The following is a 23,371-nucleotide window of genomic DNA, read 5'->3' as shown; positions in this document are numbered from 1 at the left end:
CTGAAAAATTGCAAAGAATTTACATAACATTTAATGACTCTATGAAAAAAATGGGAAAACTACAGTGATACACATTGTTTTCTGTCATATAAAAAATACAAAACATGGTGGGACTACAAATGCAATGTAATTATTAGTGCATTAAGCACTCTGCAATAAGTAAAACATACAAAAACATTCATAAAAAATGAGGTGAAAAGGAAATTCACAAAGTCATGAACAATTGGCAGTTGTGTTAGGCATAATAGACACAGCAACTAAAATTTATTGCATTGGAATGAAGAAAATCTAAAATAAAAAAGTGGATATAAAAGTATGCAACTAAAATGGCTTCAATGGTTGTTGCATATACTTGCAATTTGATTTTGTTTGCAATATTTTTTTATTTGTACACAACAAAAACAACAACAGTCACTCCCACAACATTTTTTGTTCAAAGCAATCAACTAAACCCAGACTGGAAAACCTCATATGTTTTCGCCACCAAGGATTGGATTTTGCTCCATTGAAAAGCTTTTGCCTGTTACATGTTCATAAAACCTTTCAAAATCTGTTACAAGGGAAATTTTTTGGGCACTTTCATGTAGACTCATAGGCAATATTGACAAATCAAAGCAGGAAAAGTCAGATGTGAAACATACAATATAAACTTGCTTTTTTCCTCTAGAATGCAGTTTAAAAGCATATTCAAGACCATCAATAAATGTGTCTACATCTTCAGTCAGATTATCACGAAAGTTTTTATAGTTTGTTTCTCCACTTGCAGTATAAATAAAAGCTATGTGATCAGCTTGTTGGAAAGACTCTGTGTTCCACTTGTGGGGTATGCGGCTTGCTTTGATCTTATCCCACATGTTAAAAAGAACTTTCACATTTCCTGAATCCTTGATCCTTGTTGCCAAATTGTGAGCCGTTTTCTCACAATCCTCTTCCTCATTGATAGTGTTAATTAAAAGCAGCAATGTTCGTTGTTCTACAAAAATTGCAATTGTTGCAGTAAGCAAATTTTTAAAAAGTGTAGAACTCACCAAAATTCTGTGCAGTTTTCATTAACCCTGTATCGCGGCACCTCCACAAGACATAAACTTGAAAAACATACCGTTTAAATTGACAGTATACACAGCAGTATTTAATTTTTACCATCCTTACCTGTAATAGAAATGAATAAAACAGAAGCAAGAGTGGGAATCGCAATTTTCCACAAATCCAGTTTGTACTGACTGCCATCCATTGGTAAGGTTGTTTCATCCGGTTTTGGATTATTATTATTATCAGTGAGGAGACACTTTTCTTGCCAAACTGACAGGAGTAATATCAAGATTAGAATCAATAATTTATTTTGTGGTCCTTAAGAAGAAGCAAATGTTACCTTGATTCTTGCAATTCTTTACCGCTTTTACTTGAGGATCTTCACAACCTGTATGCAGTTGTTTAGATAAATTAATACAAAATAAATAGTGTACAACTTACCTGGGATAAATACCGACGTGGTTGCTCTGTTTACATCACTAAAAGGTTTGTAAATAGGACATGTCATTAGTTGCCATGAGTAGGAGCAACAAGTTTTCATGTAAGTTGTATACTTTCCATCACAAAAATTCAGATGAAACTTTAGCTTAAGATATAGCATGAAGTACAAGTTAATGTTCACATATTTGCAATTGTATAGGTAAAGTTAAAATCTTAACTATGGACTTCTAACATACTTCAAATTTATATGATAAAAAAGCCAAATTAACTAATATTGTGGTTTTTATTCTGATACACCTGTGTATATCTATAGATAAATAAACAAGTTCTAATTTATATTGGTCACAAATATTTTACGTAACATAATAACAGAATAAATCTACCTCTGCATTGGAATCGTGATAATTGCTGAATGTTGAATTTTCCTTAATTGTAACAAATAACCTTCTTTCATCAGCATATGGGCGTATTAGTGAAACAGAAAAAGACCAGTCGGTGAAATATCGAAACTGAGTTTCTAAATGTCAAAAATAGCATCTTTGCAGAATGCTATGCAAACAAGCAAAACCTTTTATTTAGCAGGCCACTAAAAGTTGTACAGATTTTCTCATACAAAACAGGTACGTACAGTTAGTCTTTTATCATAACTAACCTTGTACACTCCACTGCAATTTAAGTGCCAAATTGGAAACATTGTGCTTTGAATATGTGAAATAATGGCTTCCAATTTTTTCTGGTGGAGCAGCAGGGTCATGTTGCGATGCAGATGGACAAACACTTGTGTATGGGACTTCTGAAAAGCACCCCACACACAAAAAATAATATATATGTATATGTTTACATCTTTTAGATATCCTAATGTTTTTATGTTTAACACCTAGAATGCTCATAATACACACTTGCATTTAAGACAAAAAACAAACCTACCTGACACACTGCAAATATACGGTTTATTCTCCAGTGCCTTATTGACAGTTTCGCCACAGTCATAGCTCATTTGGCACTTAATATCAATTGTTTTACAGTTACAATGAGCAGAAATGATCACCACGTAGTAACACCAGACAACCAAAGCCCTACAACAATTTTTAAATTCAAAACTAACAATTTTACACTAGACAAATTCAAACTATCCAACTAGACAATGGAAGAGTTACCTGGCTTGTTTTGACAATCCAGAGCTTCTAAAAAGTCTTTCCATTGTATACTACCTAGTGGTTGCTGACAGTTGGAAGTACAATACAGAAAAAATCCAGTCAATTCCAGGTTCCACTTGAGAAATCAAAACATGTGCTCAATGGCAATTGAGCCAACTTCTCCTAACCTAAAACAATATAGGAGTCACAGTAACGCTTTATTCCACACAGACCTCAACATTGTCAAATTCAAATCAGTTATGATTCTATTTATGTTGGAAGTTTTAACAGGAACAAAAAGTATCACATTGACTTAATCTAGAAAATTTTGTAATGACTGTAATAAATTATAGACATTTCTTGGATTGGCTAGTTCTGGGTCACATTTGAATTGTCTTTACTTCATTGCATATTTTAGCTGCTTATTGAAACCATAACTAAATTGTACTCACGTTATAACAACGATTGCATTGATTGCACACGAATATGCTAAATTGGAGTTTCCTAATCCTAGTAACAGAACATAATACAAAATTAAGCATGTTTTGATTACTTGGCATTGGAAGTTCTTAATTTTAAATACAGCAAACATACATGCAACACCGAAACACAAAAGAAACTAATAATCATGCAAGTGTAAAACCAAAAATTGCTTTGTTTAGGTACAACATGTTGCTGAAGGACATTGTCAAAAACATGGATACACAAAAATTATAAATCACTGAAAAACATCACACAGAACAAGATTCTTTTTGACAACAGCATAAATTGCACATGTACAGAAAATATTATGTATAAGTTTAAACAAAAAACAACCGAAGTATCAATCTATAACCTCCTAAAAATATGATTTTAAATTCCATTGTAACAATGCATGATAAAAAGTCGAAGTACCAAAAGTGTATTATATTCCAAGAACTCAAAAAGGAGTAAAAGATGATTAGCACCAGTATAAGTCCTTTGGAGTTCTAGGAATATAATATTGATTTGAAATGACAGATCCGTTGGTCAACGACTTGCACAAGGTTCCTGTAGTCACTTTTGACATTTTCTCTATCACCAAAAGCGTATCTTATTTTTAGGTATTTGTAGTATTTTTGGTTAATGTGCAAGAAAATCATTGTAAATTCTTTTTCACCAAAACTTGTAAAGGAGTAGGGAATTTTTTTTTTTTAAATAACATATTTCATACAAACACAGTTGAAATCACATTATATACAACATTCAGTTGTGTAATTCCTGACAATCATTTACTCACACAACAAAAGTTTTAAAGTTAATAAGTAACAAACTCACTTTCACAAATGTAGTGCTATTGATATTATGTCCAAAGGCAGACTGGAAATTTTTGCATGCTATGTTAAACATTTTCATTAAAAAGTTTTTTTTTTAAATGCACAAACATAAAAGCATGCTGAAGAAATTTACAGCAAACATGCCACACAAACCATTCTATTTCTGCTGTTTTTTACATCTGCAATAAAGTTTTCCATCTTAAGTTTCATACTGTATTAAAACTGTGTGATGCATAAATCTTTTTTCTACGAAAATGAAAAATATTCATTGGCAACACGTTCCTTTGAGACAAAATATGTAATGTCCAACATACCTAAAACAGATTGAAAATCCTTATTCCAGTTTTATTTTTCCTGGATTAGTTGCAAGAAAAGCAACTGGCCTCTGGATCATCCATGACTTCCATTGCAATCTAGAAAAACATAAACAACTTTTAAAGTCACAAATTAAAAAAAAAATTTAATTCACCTTTTATATTACCATTGTATTTATTTGTCTTTGTCTACTTTGACACTCTTCTGCATGGTTTGCAAAAAACAGCAGATAATAACAGACATAATATAAATTATAATATTGATTTCCTAGGAAATAGCACAATGCAGAAACTGAAAAATTACAAAGATATCATTACAAGATGACACTTCATGAAAACACAAACAATTACACTGACCGGGAACTACTGTTTGTCATGTATTAAATGTAAGAAATAAAAGCTGAATTGCAACTAGTGTAATGTTAACTACAAATAGCAGGTTCAAACAACTGAAGAAAAAAAAGGTATGAAAATGAGGTGATTTTTCTGCATGATAAAAAAAAACAATCACAAAATACAAAACGAACAATTGGCAGTTGAACAATCACACAGTGACTATTGGAATTGCAATTCATTGAGGAGTAGAAAACACAAGAACAAGCTGCCAAAATGGTGAACAGAAACAAAATTCTTCCTGAAATTGCAAATTCGTTGTTTCTATAGGATACAGCAACTAGTACATTCAGTCATTAAAACTGGAAAAAATACTCAGTACCAGCTATTGCACTTAAGATACTATTGCAATTTGGGTTTTGCTGTTTTGAAAAGTGTTTTCCAGTGACACACACATAAAATTTTTTGAATTGTTTTGGGAGACAAAAAGTTTTTGCTCTTTTACGTAGTTTTGATGAAAACATTGACAAATTTGGGCAGAAAAATTCAAAATGTACAATATAAATGTGTTTGTTTTCTCTAGAGCTCATTTCTGAAGCATATTCAAGTCCACCAATAAATGTATCTACCAAAGCAGGTTGTTTATTACAATATGTTGTGTAGTTGTTTTGTCCACATTGTGTACAAATAAAAGCTATGTGATTAGCTTCTTCAAACGACTTTTCCATCCACTTTCTGGGGTTGTGTATTGCTTCATTCTTATCCCACATATTAAACAAAACTTTCACATTTTTTGAATTCTCTAATAGAGTTGCAAAATTGTTAGCCTTTTCCTCACAACAATCTTCCTCATTAACAGAGTTAATTAAAAGCAGCAATGTTGGTTTTTCTAGAAGTTTTACAAGTTTTTAAGGTTAGCAAAGTACTTTTTATAACAATGTTTAACACTCACCACCATTATTGTTTTGAAGGCATCTCCACAAAGCATAACCTAAAAGTAACAAATAATGAGAGTGTGGTAAGTGACAAATACACAGGTATATTGTGGTACAACAAAAATAATATCATTTATTAGTATATCATTCATAATCATACCTCCAACAATGATAATAATGAAAGAAATAATACAAATTATGATTTGATGCAGTTCAAATGCGAATCTGGTTCCACCCAGCGCTGTGGTTTGTAGTTCAGTCGGTTGTGGTTCTGTGTCATGGGCAAATTGACATTTTTCAAGTGGTTCTAGCAATGATAATAGCAAGTGTTTATTCAATACTATGTATTATTGCAGGTATATATTACCTTGATTTTTACACTTCTTTACCATTTGCATTTGTGGATCTTCACAGCCTACGTTACCATTTTTTAAATGTAAAATTCTAATGAAATCAAAAGAAAACATACCTGGGATAATCACATTTACCACTTTTTTGTTAACATCAGTGAAAGATTTGTAAATAGGACATGCCATAACTTGCCATGAATAGAAGCAACAAGGTTCCATGTAACTCGTAAATCGACCATCACAAAAATCCAATGAAAAATTTAACTTTAGACATAAGACAGAGGTTAAAGTTAGTGCCTTCATTATTATTTTTTGTACTAATCAATTCAAAATATCACATAGATATGATTTACAACAACTGTTTTGTCAAGTCATAGATAACAAACTTGTTTTAATTAGTTATTATTTTTGCAGAAAAGTCACACTGTTTTAATAGAGTTTTCAAAAGCAAACAAATGATTAATTTTGATGTTATATAATCATAAACTACCTTTGCATTTTTGTGAAAATGATATGTCAACTTGGCTTTTTCTTTAAGTTTAACTCTAACATTAAACCTTTTTTCATCAGCGTTTGGTCGTTGAATCAGTGAAACATCAAATGACCGGTCACTTGAATTCCAAAACACAATTTCTATGTAAAAAGGAATAATAATACTATGGTTTGAGATGACAGAACCAATTTAAATACATGTCACTTGTTATTGACAAGATCCTTGTGTTTGCCCGACATTTAGGCATATGTTGCCAATTCATAGGCAGCATCATTGTAAATGTAAACAATATGGTATAATTTTTTTTGCAGTCCATAGGTGGTTCTTTTTACACAGTTTTACAACAAAATCATCCCGGCCATTTGTTGACGTAAACTGGTTATTAATAACTCTTTGACCAGTACCAGATCTCATCATGATTTTGGAGGACACACATTCTATACAGTTTTCTGCACATATGACTAGTATTTTCTGCAGCTTTTCATAGACTGAATCAGCCTTTGAAAAGCCGACAGAAGTGTTTGGCAAGCCAAGCTAATTTAACATTCTATGAAATTCCATATGATGCCTGCATAACGATGCTTAATTGTTACCACAAAAAGATTACAATGAGTGCTCACGGTAGTAACCAGTTTCTGCCCACACAGCATAAAAACTATATAGCAGCCCTAAGGATGAGACTAAATATATAAAGCAGTCATACAAAAAATCCCACCCTTATAGTAAACCATTTACCAACAGCCCAAATTCTTTTCATTTATACACCTTGACTTCAAATCCTATAATTTGCAAATCCTGGGATCATGTTTTGAGTATGTTTTTATCAAATTATTTATCAACAGCAAACACACTGCTTATAAGTAGCTTACCTGACATACTCCAAGACAGCTTAAGAGCCAACTTGGATGAATTTTTGGAATATTTAAAGAAATGACTTTGTATTCCTTCTGGTGGAGGGGCAGGATTAAGCTTGGAGTCAGATGGACAGCTCGTTCCAACTTAAACACACAATTATTAAGCACCACTTTTATCACACATACTTTGTTTGTGGACATTTAACAACCAATATTTCTAACAACACAAAGGCTGACTAAACAGACTTTCTGTTCTCAGTTATAGGAGTACATCAGTAAATAGTGTTATTAACAACCAGCATGTTTATGATATTCACCAAACAAAAAATGAAATTGTCATACCCTCAACATTGCAGATATATGGTTGTTTTCTCTGAAGCTTTTTGTTAAAAGTTTTTCCACATTTGTGTTTCATTTGGCACTGGACATAGATTGTTTTGCAGTGGCAATGAGCAAAAAACACAACCATGAAGAAAAACCAACCAAACAAAATTCTACAAAAATTCAAGTTTATGGATTAAAAACAAAAAAAAATTCAACTTTTGAACCAGAATTGTTAAAGTTACCTGATTTTACAAGAAAATATTAAGCTTCCATAAGTTTTCCGCATGATGCAGTATGCAGTGATTTGTGGTACTTTGGGGGCAACAGCAGATGTACCATTTTCACTTATCAATTAAAACCATTTGCTCATTAGCAGGTGAAACCCAATTACAAACCTATAGCAACAAAAACAACTGAATTTTTTTTGATTTGAGACAAACGCATGATAAAAATACAACAAACATCAAGTATTATTAATAAAAACCCTCTGTTTTATGGTGTTGATTGCCATGTTACATGTGTACTTACCCAATATTTCTCATTGCTTTGATTGGGCAAAAAAGTCTAAATTGGTATTTGTTTACCTAAAAAACACACATTACAAAATTACCATTTTTGTTCATGGGCAGCTCAAAGTATATACCATAAAAAAGACTTGACAATGCAACAAAAAATGTATGTCATATGCCAGGAAGTGCAGAGTAGGTTAAAGGGATAAACATACTTCACCAAATGCAACTTACTGGTATAAAAGGTAGCATTATGTTTTAAAAAGTGCAGTGCAACATTATCACACAAAAGACACAACAAGTTGAAAATTACACAACAGCACTTTACTTTGAAAGCAAAAATACCAAACAAAATGTTTTTCAAATACATCTTGCTGTTGCAGGGTAGTGTCAAAAACATGTTTTTAAAAATGCCTTGCAGCATAGCACACAAAATGATTGAAAACTACATGTAAGGACTACAACTGAAGACAACAACACCAATTGCACATTGACAATATATGAGAAATTGCAATACATACAGCTGCAGAAGTTGAAGAGTAGCAGAAAATACGACAAAATGAGACAAAGAATTACAACATCCAATATTTCAGTGTTAAATATGTTTCTAACCTTATTTGATAAAATTACAAATTACACCAACAGGTTTCTTTCAGATTCAAAATCTGTTTTCTGAAAACAGTTCAGTTTATCTTTGGTTAAACAGTTTCCTGGTTTTCCTGTAATGTGAGTAAAAAAGTCTGGAAAATTTGTTTCCAAGCAAAACTTTTTCATGCCCAGGGTTAATCTCAACAAAAAAATAAATTTATCAGGCACACAATTCAAATCACAACCTTTAAAGTATGCAAGTGTGACCCTTCTTTTTTCTTTAAAATTAAAAGCTTTTGTTACATAAATTCCAGATATAAAAGCATTGCACTTAGTTTTAGTGGATCTATCATACTCTTCCAAATTATTTTTTCCCATAGGGGTGCATAGAATAACTACATGATCAGCTTCCTTAATTTTTTCTGTTGTCCAGGATGCAGACTCAGATGTGTTGATGCTTTCCCACTCATTAAAGGTAACTTCAGCATTGACATGATTTTTTAAGATATTTGCCAGTTTATTTGCAGCAGTTAAGTATTCTTGTTTTTCATCATCGGTGTTGATTAAAAGCAGAATATGTTGGTTAGCTAAAGAAGAAAAAAGACAAGAAATTGTATTTAATATTTTTAAAAGAAACAATTAAAAAAACATATATGAAACCTACAAAGCAATGTACTTACAATACTTCTTTATATTTTTATTCCTTTTTCTCATGTAAACTCCTAAGAAATATATAATTTTTACAATTCAATATCCAATTAGGTATTTTAACTTACCCCATGCTGTGCAGAATACAACAAAAACAATTATAAGTAACAATATCCAGTGCCAATAAAAAGATTGTCCAGTTGAAGGTTGCGGGGAGGGTAGGTTCATTTTCATCATATTCATCATCATAATCATCATCGTCGTAGTAACCTGTTTTTACAATTTTTTAGAAATACTTTTTGATTAGGCTTTTACTTTGAAGCACTTTAATGAACTGCTTTTCTTAATTGAGATGGGTAAATTTGCACATTAACTTTAACTCATGGGCAATGATTTGAAAATAAAGTATAGGAAAAATTTCTTATAAATTAAACAATCAGTCAATGTATTTAAAGGTACTCTTACCACTTTCATCTTCAATATCAGTGCTATTACCATTTCTTATTTTGCTGTACACACAATCCTTTAAAGTAGTTTGCATTTTTTTGTTGTTACAACCTGACAAAGTATAATAATTTGAGTATGTCAGGGTGATGGAATAGACAAATCAAGTGTCTTACACATTTTTCTACTTTCATTAACAACTACAATTGCATAAAATATAAATATCATCAGGTGCTTAAATTTTCTACAGTAAACCTTGGTTACTCCGTATGTGGTCTATCCAGAAATTCACCTAATTTATACAAAGCTGGAGGTACAAATGATTTGAAACTGTTTCTTAACAAAAATCCTTGGGGAATGTAAATTTTTATTCCAAATTTTCACCCATTTTGTTTACATGTTTCCACTTTGCATGTTTAAACGAAACCATGTTTTAGTTACATTCATAATAACCGCCAGAACGCAACAATGGCTAAAGACCAATAATTTTGTGCATGCTACATAACAGTGCTACACACTGTGTAGCTTGAAACAAATGTCTTTATACAATTTAGATATATTTACCAGACAAATTATATCTGGATGAACCAAGATCAACTGTAGTTTTTAATAATTTGTCCTTCTGGCCAGAAAGACAGATTAATAAAATATAACATGCCTGGCAGTAACAGCAACATAATATTTGTAATTTTTAATGTTGTTTCTTTATGATGATGCTAAACAAGAACCATTTCTACATTTTCAATTTTTATTATTTTACACCTATTTACATGCCTGACAAATTGTTACTTCGGTTATCAACTATAAGGAATTCCATACATGTCTCTTTAAACAATATGGAAGCTAAGAAAACCTACTTTTAAAATACATAAAGCAAGATTACCGACCTGGAATAACCACATGTGCACTGCCTTTTATAACATCAGATGCTGATTTATAAATGGGGCATGACATATTGGTCCAGTAGTATGTCCGTGATATCTTTACATAGTTAATGTCACAAAAGTCCAAACGAAATTGTAACTATAAACAAAAATGTGTGTAAAAATCACTGGCATATTTAACACTGTTATTATTCTACTTGTTTATTAATGTGTTTTTGCTCTGTTTGTTGATTGCTTTCTGAAATCAGAACAAAAATTTTGATTTCATCGTGGTGTGGAGCGAAAACTGAAATTTCAAATCCCCAAGAAGTCATGTTTCTAAATACGATTTCTGAAACCAGAACCATTAGAAATTAAATCACACAAATTTGCCTTTAACAGATTGAAAAGCCTTATTCCAGTTTTATTTATCCTGGATTAGTTGCAAAAAAAGCAACTGGCCTCTGGATCATCCATGACTTTCCATTGCAATCTTGAAAAACATTTAAAGAATTTTTAAAGTCAGAAATTAAAAAAAAAAAAATTTAATGCACCTTGTATATTACCATTGTATTTGTTTGTCTTTGTCTACTTGACACTCTTCTGCATGGTTTGCAATAAACAGCAGATAATAACAGACATAATGTAAATTATAAAATTGATTTCCTAGGAAATAGCACAAAGAGGAAACTGAAAAATTACAAAGATATCATTACAAGATGACACTTCATGAAAACACAAACAATTACACTGACCGGGAACTACTGTTTGTCATGTATTAAATGTAAGAAATAAAAGATGAATTGCAACTAGAGTGTAATGTTAACTACAAATAGCAGGTTCAAACAACTGAAGAAAAAAAAGGTATCAAAATGAGGTGATTTTTCTGCATGATAAAAAGAAACAATCACAAAATACAAAACGAACAATTGGCAGTTGAACAATCACACAGTGACTATTGGAATTGCAATTCATTGAGGAGTAGAAAACACAAGAACAAGCTGACAAAATGGTGAACAGAAAAATAATCTTCCTGAAATTGCAATTCGTTGTTTCTTTAGGATACAGCAACTAGTACATTCAGTCATTAAAAATGGAAAAATACTCAGTACCAGCTATTGCACTTAAGATACTAAACATCATTATCTGTAACCACTACATGTCCTGAACATTGCAATTTGGGTTTTGCTGTTTTGAAAAGTGTTTTCCAGTGACACACACATAAAATTTCTTGAATTGTTTTGGGAGACAAAAAGTTTTTGCTCTTTTTCGTAGTTTTGATGGAAACATTGACAAATTTGGGCAGAAAAATTCAAAATGTACAATATACATGTGTTTGTTTTCTCTAGAGCTCATTTCTGAAGCATATTCAAGTCCGCCAATAAATGTATCTACCAAAGCAGGTTGTTTATTACAATATGTTGTGTAGTTGTTTTGTCCACATTGTGTACAAATAAAAGCTATGTGATTAGCTTCTTCAAACGACTTTTCCATCCACTTTCTGGGGTTGTGTATTGCTTCATTCTTATCCCACATATTAAACAAAACTTTCACATTTTTTGAATTCTCTAATAGAGTTGCAAAATTGTTAGCCTTTTCCTCACAACAATCTTCCTCATTAACAGAGTTAATTAAAAGCAGCAATGTTGGTTTTTCTAGAAGTTTTACAAGTTTTTAAGGTTAGCAAAGTACTTTTTATAACAATGTTTAACACTCACCACCACTATCGTTTTGAAGGCATCTCCACAAAGCATAACCTAAAAGTAACAAATAATGAGAGTGTGGTAAGTGACAAATACGCAGGTATATTGTGGTACAACAAAAATAATATCATTTATTAGTATATCATTCATAATCATACCTCCAACAATGATAATAATGAAAGAAATAATACAAATTATGATTTGATGCAGTTCAAATGCGAATCTGGTTCCACCCAGCGCTGTGGTTTGTAGTTCAGTCGGTTGTGGTTCTGTGTCATGGGTAAATTGACATTTTTCAAGTGGTTCTAGCAATGATAATAGCATGTGTTTATTCAATACTATGTATTATTGCAGGTATATATTACCTTTATTTTTACACTTCTTTACCATTTGCATTTGTGGATCTTCACAGCCTACGTTACCATTTTTTTAATGTAAAATATTAATGAAATCAAAACAAAACATACCTGGGATAATCACATATGCCACTTTTTTGTTAACATCAGTGAAATATTTGTAAATAGGACATGCCATAACTTGCCATGAATAGAAGCAACACGGTTCCATGTAACTCGTAAATCGACCATCACAAAAATCCAATGAAAAATTTAACTTTAGACATAAGACAGAGGTTAAAGTTAGTGCCTTCATTATTATTTTTTGTACTAATCATTTTAAAATATCTCATAAATATGATTTACATTAACTGTTTTGTCAAGTCATAGATAACAAACTTGTTTTAATTAGTTAGTATTTTTGCAGAAAAATTACACTGTTTTAATAGAGTTTTCAAAAGCAAACAAATGATTAATTTTGATGTTGTATAATCATAAACTACCTTTGCATTTTTGTGAAAATGATATGTCAACTTGGCTTTTTCTTTAAGTTTAACTCCAACATTAAACCTTTTTTCATCAGCATTTGGTCGTATCAGTGAAACATCAAATGACCAGTCACTTGAATTCCAAAACACAATTTCTATGTCAAAAGAAATAATAATACTATGGTTTGAGATGACAGAACCAATTTAAATACATGTCACTTGTTTTTGACAAGATCCTTGTGTTTGCCCGACATTTAAGCATATGTTGCCAATTCATAGGCAGCATCATTGTAAATGTAAACAATATGGTATAATTTTTTTGCAGTCCATAGGTGGTTCTTTTTACACAGTTTTGCAACAAAATCACAGTTTTGCAGGCCATTTGTTGACGTAAACTGGTTATTAATAACTCTTTGACCAGTACCAGATGTCATCATGATTTTTGAGGACACACATTCTACACAGTTTTCTGCACATATGACTAGTATTTTCTGAAGCTTTTCATAGACTGAATCAGCCTTTGAAATTACTTTGAAAAGCCGATAGAAGTGTTTGGCAAGCCAAGCTAATTTAACATTCTATAAAATTCCATATGATGCCTGCATAACGATGCTTAATTGTTACCACAAAAAGATTACAATGAGTGCTCACGGTAGTAACCAGTTTCTGCTCACACAGCATAAAACTATATAGCAGCCCTAAGGATGAGACTTAATATATATAAAGCAGTCATACAAAAAATCCCACCCTAATAGTAAACCATTTACCAATAGCCCAAATTCTTTTCATTTATACACCTTGACTTCAAATCCTATAATTTGCAAATCCTAGGATCACATTTTGATTTCGTTATTATCAAATTATTTATCAACAGCAAACACACTGCTTGTAAGTAGCTTACCTGACATACTCCAAGACAGCTTAAGAGCCAACTTAGAAGAATTTTTGGAATATTTAAAGAAATGACTTTGTATTCCTTCTGGTGGAGGGGCAGGATTAAGCTTGGAGTCAGATGGACAGCTCGTTCCAACTTAAACACACAATTATTAAGCACCACTTTTATCACACATACTTTGTTTGTGGACATTTAACAACCAATATTTCTAACAACAAAAAGGCTGACTAAACAGACTTTCTGTTCTCAGTTATAGGAGCAAATCAGTGAATAGTGTTATTAACAACCAGCATGTTTATGATATTCACCAAACAAAAAATGAAATTGTCACACCTTCAACATTGCAGATATATGGTTGTTTTCTCTGAAGCTTTTTGTTCAAAGTTTTTCCACATTTGTGTTTCATTTGGCACTGGACATAGATTGTTTTGCAGTAGCAATGAGCAAAAAACACAACCATGAAGAAAAACCAACCAAACAAAATTCTACAAAAATTCAAGTTTATGGATTAAAAACAAAAAAAAAATTCAACTTTTGAACCAGAATTGTTAAAGTTACCTGATTTTACAAGAAAATATCAAGCTTCCACAAGTTTTCCGCATGATGCAGTATGCAGTGATTTGTGGTACTTTGGGGGCAACAGCAGATGTACCATTTTCACTTATCAATTAAAACCATTTGCTCACTAGCAGGTGAAACCCAATCACAAACCTATAGCAACAAAAACAATCTTTTTTGATTTGAGACAAAAGCATGATAAAAATACAACAAACATCAAGTATTATTAATAAAAACCCTCTATTTTATAATGTTGATTGCTATGTCACATGTTTACTTACCCATTATTTCTCATTGCTTTGATTGGGCAAAAAAGTTTAATTTGGTATTTGTTTATCTAAAAAATACACATTACAAAAATTAGCATTTTTGTTCACGGCAGCTCGAAGTGTATAATATAAAAAAGACTTGACAATGCAACAAAAAATGTATGTCATATGCCAGGAAGTGCAGAGTAGGTTAAAGGGATAAACATACTTCACCAAATGCAACTTACTGGTATAAAAGGTAGCATTATGTTTTAAAAAGTGCAGTGCAACATTATCACACAAAAGGCACAACAAGTTGAAAATTACACAACAGGACTTTACTTTGAAAGCAAAAATACCAAACAAAATGTTTTTCAAATACATCTTGCTGTTGCAGGGTAGTGTCAAAAACATGTTTTTAAAAATGCCTTGCAGCATAGCACACAAAATGATTGAAAACTACATGTAAGGACTACAACTGAAGACAACAACACCAATTGCACATTGACAATATATGAGAAATTGCAATACATACAGCTGCAGAAGTTGAAGAGTAGCAGAAAATACGACAAAATGAGACAAAGAATTACAACATCCAATATTTCAGTGTTAAATATGTTTCTAACCTTATTTGATAAAATTACAAATTACACCAACAGGTTTCTTTCAGATTCAAAATCTGTTTTCTGAAAACAGTTCAGTTTATCTTTGGTTAAACAGTTTCCTGGTTTTCCTGTAATGTGAGTAAAAAAGTCTGGAAAATTTGTTTCCAAGCAAAACTTTTTCATGCCCAGGGTTAATCTCAACAAAAAAATAAATTTATCAGGCACACAATTCAAATCACAACCTCTAAAGTATGCAAGTGTGACCCTTCTTTTTTCTTTAAAATTAAAAGCTTTTGTTACATAAATTCCAGATATAAAAGCATTGCACTTAGTTTTAGTGGATCTATCATACTCTTCCAAATTATTTTTTCCCATAGGGGTGCATAGAATAACTACATGATCAGCTTCCTTAATTTTTTCTGTTGTCCAGGATGCAGACTCAGATGTGTTGATGCTTTCCCACTCATTAAAGGTAACTTCAGCATTGACATGATTTTTTAAGATATTTGCAAGTTTATTTGCAGCAGTTAAGTATTCTTGTTTTTCATCATCGGTGTTGATTAAAAGCAGAATATGTTGGTTGGCTAAAGAAGAAAAAAGACAAGAAATTGCATTTAATATTTTTAAAAGGAACAATTAAAAAACAAATATGAAACCTACAAAGCAATGTACTTACAATACTTCTTTATATTTTTATTCCTTTTTCTCATGTAAACTCCTAAGAAATATATAATTTTTACAATTCAATATCCAATTAGGTATTTTAACTTACCCCATGCTGTGCAGAATACAACAAAAACAATTATAAGTAACAATATCCAGTGCCAATAAAAAGATTGTCCAGTTGAAGGTTGCGGGGAGGTAGATTCATTTTCATCATAGCCATATTCATCATCATAATCATCATCGTCGTAGTAACCTGTTTTTACAATTTTTTAGAAATACTTTTTGATTAGGCTTTTACTTTGAAGCACTTTAATGAACTGCTTATTTTAATTGAGATGGGTAAATTTGCACATTAACTTTAACTCATGGGCAATGATTTGAAAATAAAGTATAGGAAAAATTTCTTATAAATTAAACAATCAGTCAATGTATTTAAAGGTACTCTTACCACTTTCATCTTCAATATCAGTGCTATTACCATTTCTTATTTTGCTGTACACACAATCCTTTAAAGTAGTTTGCATTTTTTCGTTGTTACAACCTGACAAAATATAATAATTTGAGTATGTCAGGGTGATGGAATACACAAATCAAGTGTCTTACATATTTTTCTACTTCCATTAACAACTACAATTGCATAAAATATAAATATCACCAGGTGCCTGAATTTTCTACAGTAAACCTTGGTTACTCCGTATATGGTTTATCCAGAAATTCACCTAATTTATACAAAGCTGGAAGTACAAATGATTTGAACCTGTTTCTTAACAAAAATCCCTAGGGAATATAAATTTGTATTCCAAATTTTCACCTATCTTGTTTACATGTTTCCACTTTGCATGATTAAACTAAACCATATTTTAGTTACATTCATAATAACTGCCAGAACGCTACAATGGCTAAAGGCCAATAATTTTGTGCATACTACGCAACAGTGCTACACACTGTATAGCTTGAAACAAATGTATTTATACAATTTGGATATATTTACCAGACAAATTATATCTGGATTAACCAAGATCAACTGTAGTTTTTAATAATCTGTCCTTCTGGCCAGAAAGACAGATTATTAAAATATAATATTACTGGCAGTAACAGCAACATAATATTTGTAATTTTTAATGTTGTTTCTTTATGGTGATGATAAACAAGAACCATTCACTTTCTACATTTTCAATCTTTATTATTTTACACCTATTTACATGCATGACAAATAGTCATTTTGGTTATCAATTATTAGGAATTCCATACATATGTCTCTTTGGACAATATAAAAGCTAAACAAACCTACTGTTAAAATAGTTAAAAAAAATAAAGCAAGGTTACCAACCTGGAATAACCACACTTGCCCTGCCTTCTATAACATCAGATGCTGATTTATAAATGGGGCATGACATAATGGTCCAGTAGTATGTCCGTGATATCTTTACATAGTTAATGTCACAAAAGTCCAAACGAAATTGTAACTATAAACAAAAAATGTGTGTAAAGATCACTGGCATATTTAATATTTTAACTATTCTACTTGTTTATTTGTGTGTTTTTGCACTGCTTGTTGATTGCTTTCTGAAATCAGAACAAACATTTTTATTTCTTCATGTCGTGGAGCGAAAACTGAAATTTCAAATCCCCAAGAAGTCATGTTTCTAAATACGATTTCTGAAACCAGAACCATTAGAAATTAAATCACACAAATTTACATGAAGTATCACATAAAAAGCATATTTCAGGATAGGTTTATCTGAAAACCTATCCATGCACATCAAACGTCGTACCTGGCATTGTCCATTCTAGACGGAGACCGATATGTGATTCATTGTTCTCAGTGAAAGTAAAATAACTGCTGTTCGCATTTTCACATGCTGGTGCAGTAGAGCTTGGAACTGGTTTAGCTTTATCTACACAAAGTATTAGCATAAGACACATACTCTCGTAATAAGTTGGAAACCAATGAAGAAAAGAAAAATACTTATTTTAGAACCTGATTCAACAAACAATTTTCAAAAAAAAACAGTCAGAAGTGGGATAAACATCCTTACCTGTGTCACAATCTTGTCCAGCATGTAGTCTTCCTTTACATGTGTAAGGTTGATCTTGTAAAGTCTCAAACTTTTTACTGCAGCCTGGTAACCAGCAGTTGATACTTGAGACCTCACCATTGCCAGTAGCAAAAACACACAGCAGATATACAAGAAAAGCTAATCCTTTTCTTACATACATAACTAAAACAAACCTGTAAAATAAAACAAAACTGACAGCAGAAGAATAAACATTATAAAACAAAAATAACTTTGAAGGCTGCATATCAAACCACATACACTAAACCACAACAGGAACATGAACCTCACATGAAAGCAAAAAATATTTACAAGCGAAGTAAAAAGAAATTTGTAGGTTAAAAATTCAATGATCAGCTAAAACATTTATTATTTTGCAATAGTTATGTGCTTGTTGATGTTTATACCAGAAACACCAAATACCATGACAATAAACCTTTATACACAAGTTAAAATTTTTACTAGTGTAATAACTTTTTTACACAACCCTAATAACAAAGATTTCAACTACACTGCATAACACTAGGTAGTATACACAAACTCGCATATGGATTTGAACAATAAGTTACACAAAATGTGTGAAGAATGTGAAACTGCATATGTTTGTTATGTATTTGCATATATTAAAAAACAAAGCATCCAAGACCTACTGCATGTTAAAACACAATTACAAAACTGAGAAATGTTCATGGCTACCATCACAAGAGCAATCTGAACCATTACATGACGAAATGTATGATTGGCCAAAATAACTAGATTCAAATTCTTCACTAGCTTGGGGTAGAAAAGGTTTTGCAATATCAATGCATTTGTTGTCCACAGGGGCATTGTTTTTCAGTACTTTTTGAACTGCGGCCAGCAGATCATTATATTTTGTACTACACTCAATCCCAAGCTTTGTAAAAAGAATATTCAAATCATCAGGAATTTTAACACTGGGATGAAAAGATTTGAGAATTTGAGGAACAGACACAGAATTTTCACCATCAACAAACACAACATAAAATTGTTTTCCAATTTTGTACAACTTTTCTATTTCATTTTTGTGGCAGGCTTGTATGCCAACAATAAACGGATCAACAATGTCATTATGTCCATTAGATATGAAATTCTGGTAGTTATGATTGCCCCATGGTGTACAAAATAAAATAATATGAGTAGATTTTAGTATCTGCTCATGTGTCCACTCAAATGGATTGATTATATCTTCCATATGCCACAAGTTAAATAAAACATTTGCTTCATTGCTTTGCTTCAAAACATCTGCTAAACTCAGGGCTGCTTTGCAGTAAAACGAGTCACTGACAATTCCATTCGTGCTTATCAGCAACAAAATTGGTTTTTTACTCCCTAAAAAATAAAACAATACCATTGATAAAAGTCGTTCTTCGTATTAAACTCAAAACAAAAAACTACAAAATCAAAGCAAACTGAAACAAAAAAAGTGTATACAAGTCACATTTATTCTAACTAGAGCTTTCTTTTAAACTGAAAAAAAGTCCATCGACCTCTGAAAGAAAAAAGAGCTTGTGCTCTGAATAGAGGAGAATACACCTCAGCATTCAAGATAACCATTTGCTGACAGCTGTTCAGGCAGATGGGACAAATAAGACAAATAAATACATGCATAAATTATCTAATCCAACAAAAAAGGTTTAATCAGTTATTTTGTTTATTTATTGACATACCTTCAACATTTCTTATGTTTGAACATTCATGCTTCAGGAAACATACGCCTAAATCACAACATGATAAAAATCTGTTAAATTATTGATTGTGGAAATCATATACCATCTGCTTTGCCACAAATCATTGCAAATTTATTTAAACGAACTGAAATTACTTACCTTTATTTAATTTTTTTACCAATATGGCCACACAAACTCCCAATATGATCAATGCTAAAATAACAACCATCAACAAAAGGTTCCGGTTCCATGCTGCAATATTTAATATTTACTGGAAAAAACAAAAACAAATGCAAGAAAAGATTAGAATATTTACATATATTTGTTGATCCATCATTGGCATCATTTGCATCATTGGCCTCATTGGTCTTTGGATTGCTAGAATTTAGCCTTTGTTTTGGACATTCTGCAAAGTATGTTGTGCTGTTACTTTGCAAAAGCGCAAAAGCCAATAATGCTCAAGTGAGATGCAGACAATGGACATCGTTTCGACCTATGAGGTCATTAGTGTAGGCAACCAGATAGTAACTATTTTATAAGGTAAAATAAAATAACCAGTTTGTAACTATTTATTTTGTGGTGATTCTGCAGTCAAACTCAAGCCTTTGGTATAACACTAGGTGATGAGTCAAAACAGTTTGTACTGTCTGTAGCAGAGTTTATGACATAAATGTAGATCTTGGAGTATCTTTTGACATTTTGTGTCTTTCCTGGAATTACCTGGAATATAAGTGTCTTCATAAACTCCTTGATTATTTGTGCGGCCTTGGTACATTGGAAGTGCGTGCAAATCTAGAAACATGATTTCTCCTGGCTTTAAAGGGTACTTTCCTCCCACATGATTATAGGTAAATACAATCTACAAAAATACAACAAAAAATGGGTAAAAACACCTTGATGTCCAAACAAAATTAACAATGAATGTTCCTACCTGTTCATTTAAATTTAAATCCTTTTTTAAAGAAAAGTTCACTAGCAGTTTAAGATAAAACCTGTAATTCATTTCTGTAATATCCAAAAAATACCCATGTACGTGATCTCGCACCTCATTTTCTGAAATATTACGAAAATTTTTAATTTAACTTTTTTTAATTGGTGTATAGATGGTAGGTGATACTTTTTAATTGTCACAGTATTTACATTGCGTTACACCAGTGGTTCCCAAACTGTGACCCATGGCCCAGTGGTGAGATTCAAAGGGCTTTTTAAAGGGCCACATTGAATGAACTTTTTGTAAAATAATTGCTTGGTTTTAATTTTTTTTCTGAAAACACAAAGTTTATTTTGCCAGTCCTTGGCTCATTTTACTCAGTTGACGATTCGTTTGATGAAAAGGGGTCTGTACTTGAACGTTGCCTTCAGTTTACCACAGAAGGTCACTACTGAAAATTTGTACAAGTGGCCTGTTATGGGCCACAAGCCATTATCAAAAACTTATTTTGGCCATCAACAAAACGTTTGCAAACCACTGTCCTCAACAGACCCTATATTTTTTTTGTAAATCAAACAAATGTAAATTCACTTTAAACTGCAAAGAAGTGACTTTTGATTTATGATACACAATCAGGTTTACTGAAATGTATTTATGTCTGCAAGTAAATTAATATCACAAATAATTTCATAGTAACAGAGTCCAAAGAAATGCTGTCACTTATGTCGCTTCTTTGAAAGATTAACATTACACAACACCAACTAGTTTATTCCTCTAAATTTTATCACAAGAAGAAAGAAAAGTTTGGAACTGCTAAAACTGGAATTGCCAATGCTATAGTTTTTACCTGCTTGGTGCCATGTTATATTAAGGCCAAGAACTGGGTTGCAACAAAGCTTAGGTCTGGTGCAATTGGTTTCTGCTGAATGAATAAACCAACTGAATTCATCAATAGTTGGTGGTGGCGCTGTTGTCTGATTTGTTGACCAGGGTGTGCTCTTTAGGGCTGATTAAGAAAAGGAAGCCAAAAGTTATTTAAATGTCATCAGACCAAATGGGTAATCAGACCAAAAACAACATAATACTCGCACTAGTGTAGTAAGAGAGAAAGATATCTTTTACTTTAAAATCTGTACAACTATCTGCAAATTTGTGCATGCATATACATTCAAACAACTCATTGAATCGATAACTCACCAGTCACTTGGCAATCTCCAGTTGCCTCCTTTTCCACTGCATTGGAACATCTAATGTACTTGTCACAATATCCACTTGGCAGCTGTGAATGCCATAAAATTGCAAAGTATACAAACAGTTTCTTCATTCCCTTTTGAGATGTGCTCCCAACCACACATGAGAAAAATAAACCAAATATTCCAAGAACATAGAAGCATGCAGAACACTGATACTTTTTTGTAGAAACCGTTAGCTTTGTGTGATTTGTCTTACATCATGCACTTTTGTGACAACAAAAACATACAGAAATACTCTACAAACACACCTAAAATCTACAAAAAAATGTTTCTGCATAAATAACAGAGTATTAGCCAAACCAATTTTGTTATTCTACCATCTCAGTCATAAGCAAATAAGGAGAACTGATTCCCAGATAGATAACTGGTACCAATTATACCAATTAAAAAAAACAATTCCAAGCACATGCATAGGTGCCAAAAAAGGTGAAAAAAGTTTTTTTATCGAAAAACTACAACTCCAAAAACGTTAAGAAACTACATAAAAATTTCACACTTCTACATCTCTTCTGTCGCATCATACGTTTTGTTGACAGTATGGACATGCAGAAACAAACTACTAAAATCTACCACACCTAAAAACAAACGACAAAATTATTTCATGCATAAATCAACTGTACTACGACACCTAAAATCAAACAACAAAATTATTTCATGCATAAATCAACTGTAGATATAGCTGAATTAAATGTTTTAAACAATGTAGAATCCACATAAAAAAATTTACATCTCACACAAACAAACAAGAATAAGTGGCAAAGCAAAAAGAAAATAAATTAAAATTGAAACAGCGACTATCATTTAAAAGGGCTGAATAATTAAGATCAACGAATTGGTCTGTAGAGAAGGAGTGAAGGATATTCTAAAATATGTTATGATTAATACAGATGTGTGATAGTGACTAGTACTTTCATGTCACATATTTGTTTTCTTGTAATTTTATTAAAGTTTTGAGCCTATGTGGTCTGAAGCATTACAATTTGAAAAATTAAAATTGCTGGTTGAATTGTTTTCATGGTCATAGCATGGACTGTACTGGCGCATTGGTCAGTTTATCTGAATAAACTAGGTTACTACCATAAAAACTGCTTGTGTTCTGTCTCCATTTTCAGGAAAACTTGTTCTTTCTCTCCAGATTCTCTTGGAAATTAGAAAAGAATTTCAGGTCCTGAAGAAAAGAAAATCAAAAGGCTAAAATTGAAACACAAAACTGATGTAGGTAGCTAAGAAACAAAAAATACCTATTAAAAAATCTTTATTATTGCGCAGCTTTTCTTTCAGGTGTGGGAGGTTGAACTTCCACATTTCCAACCTTCTCACTGCAAGCTAATGGCTATGATGTTTATACTTTTTATTTTTATAACAATCGTTTTTCTAGACATGCCTAA

At 31.8% G+C, this 23,371-nt stretch overlaps 6 protein-coding genes across 9 annotated transcripts; all 6 read right to left on the bottom strand.

Moving 5' to 3' along the window:
* Window positions 1–4,509, bottom strand: LOC145913395 (uncharacterized). Its single transcript, XM_083001037.1, has 12 exons — window positions 4,383–4,509; window positions 4,216–4,314; window positions 3,059–4,147; window positions 2,628–2,794; window positions 2,398–2,546; window positions 2,123–2,263; window positions 1,854–1,987; window positions 1,471–1,615; window positions 1,370–1,417; window positions 1,150–1,299; window positions 1,029–1,085; window positions 1–973 (listed from the first exon to the last, which is right to left on the bottom strand). Exons 4-12 carry the CDS (start codon window positions 2,669–2,671, stop codon window positions 468–470), a joined length of 1,374 nt encoding a protein of 457 aa, XP_082857163.1. The 5' UTR covers window positions 2,672–2,794; window positions 3,059–4,147; window positions 4,216–4,314; window positions 4,383–4,509; the 3' UTR covers window positions 1–467.
* LOC145913394 (uncharacterized) lies at window positions 4,508–8,647 on the bottom strand. Of its 2 annotated transcripts, XM_083001036.1 has the most exons (11): window positions 8,148–8,647; window positions 8,033–8,088; window positions 7,747–7,899; window positions 7,523–7,674; window positions 7,196–7,324; window positions 6,324–6,466; window positions 5,953–6,097; window positions 5,851–5,898; window positions 5,644–5,790; window positions 5,501–5,539; window positions 4,508–5,437 (listed from the first exon to the last, which is right to left on the bottom strand). In XM_083001036.1, exons 3-11 carry the CDS (start codon window positions 7,788–7,790, stop codon window positions 4,905–4,907), a joined length of 1,380 nt encoding a protein of 459 aa, XP_082857162.1. In that variant the 5' UTR covers window positions 7,791–7,899; window positions 8,033–8,088; window positions 8,148–8,647; the 3' UTR covers window positions 4,508–4,904. The 2 variants fall into 2 exon arrangements, with proteins under 2 accessions (XP_082857162.1, XP_082857161.1); XM_083001035.1 differs by having other exon boundaries at window positions 8,033–8,647.
* A 399-nt stretch (window positions 8,648–9,046) lies between these two features.
* Window positions 9,047–11,258, bottom strand: LOC145913399 (uncharacterized). 2 transcript variants are annotated; one of them, XM_083001042.1, is made up of 7 exons: window positions 11,123–11,258; window positions 10,775–11,049; window positions 10,581–10,716; window positions 9,715–9,807; window positions 9,378–9,519; window positions 9,282–9,323; window positions 9,047–9,188 (listed from the first exon to the last, which is right to left on the bottom strand). In XM_083001042.1, the coding sequence occupies exons 2-6, from the start codon at window positions 10,922–10,924 to the stop codon at window positions 9,299–9,301; spliced, it is 546 nt and encodes a 181-aa protein (XP_082857168.1). In that variant the 5' UTR covers window positions 10,925–11,049; window positions 11,123–11,258; the 3' UTR covers window positions 9,047–9,188; window positions 9,282–9,298. The 2 variants fall into 2 exon arrangements, with proteins under 2 accessions (XP_082857168.1, XP_082857167.1); XM_083001041.1 differs by having other exon boundaries at window positions 11,111–11,248.
* On the bottom strand, window positions 11,247–14,956 carry LOC145913396 (uncharacterized). The gene is made up of 10 exons (XM_083001038.1): window positions 14,817–14,956; window positions 14,536–14,688; window positions 14,311–14,462; window positions 13,984–14,112; window positions 13,098–13,237; window positions 12,727–12,871; window positions 12,625–12,672; window positions 12,418–12,564; window positions 12,275–12,313; window positions 11,247–12,211 (listed from the first exon to the last, which is right to left on the bottom strand). The coding sequence occupies exons 2-10, from the start codon at window positions 14,577–14,579 to the stop codon at window positions 11,712–11,714; spliced, it is 1,344 nt and encodes a 447-aa protein (XP_082857164.1). The 5' UTR covers window positions 14,580–14,688; window positions 14,817–14,956; the 3' UTR covers window positions 11,247–11,711.
* A 474-nt stretch (window positions 14,957–15,430) lies between these two features.
* On the bottom strand, window positions 15,431–18,283 carry LOC145913393 (uncharacterized). Its single transcript, XM_083001034.1, has 8 exons — window positions 18,094–18,283; window positions 17,830–17,952; window positions 17,580–17,713; window positions 17,385–17,520; window positions 16,503–16,595; window positions 16,161–16,307; window positions 16,065–16,106; window positions 15,431–15,972 (listed from the first exon to the last, which is right to left on the bottom strand). Exons 1-8 carry the CDS (start codon window positions 18,272–18,274, stop codon window positions 15,431–15,433), a joined length of 1,398 nt encoding a protein of 465 aa, XP_082857160.1. The 5' UTR covers window positions 18,275–18,283.
* Window positions 18,284–18,287: 4 nt separating this feature from the next.
* On the bottom strand, window positions 18,288–23,364 carry LOC145913392 (uncharacterized). 2 transcript variants are annotated; one of them, XM_083001033.1, is made up of 10 exons: window positions 23,225–23,364; window positions 23,061–23,151; window positions 21,928–22,009; window positions 21,578–21,736; window positions 20,731–20,852; window positions 20,520–20,658; window positions 20,116–20,205; window positions 19,959–20,051; window positions 19,800–19,847; window positions 18,288–19,461 (listed from the first exon to the last, which is right to left on the bottom strand). In XM_083001033.1, the coding sequence occupies exons 2-10, from the start codon at window positions 23,061–23,063 to the stop codon at window positions 18,779–18,781; spliced, it is 1,419 nt and encodes a 472-aa protein (XP_082857159.1). In that variant the 5' UTR covers window positions 23,064–23,151; window positions 23,225–23,364; the 3' UTR covers window positions 18,288–18,778. The 2 variants fall into 2 exon arrangements, with proteins under 2 accessions (XP_082857159.1, XP_082857158.1); XM_083001032.1 differs by having other exon boundaries at window positions 21,928–23,151.
* Between the last annotated feature and the right edge of the window lie 7 nt (window positions 23,365–23,371).

This window comes from Ascidia mentula, chromosome 9 (assembly GCF_947561715.1).
Source record: "Ascidia mentula chromosome 9, kaAscMent1.1, whole genome shotgun sequence".
In the NCBI taxonomy this organism is placed as follows: Eukaryota; Metazoa; Chordata; class Ascidiacea; order Phlebobranchia; family Ascidiidae; genus Ascidia; species Ascidia mentula.
Note: the sequence above shows the minus strand (reverse complement) of the source record. Positions and strands in the feature narration are given on the sequence as shown.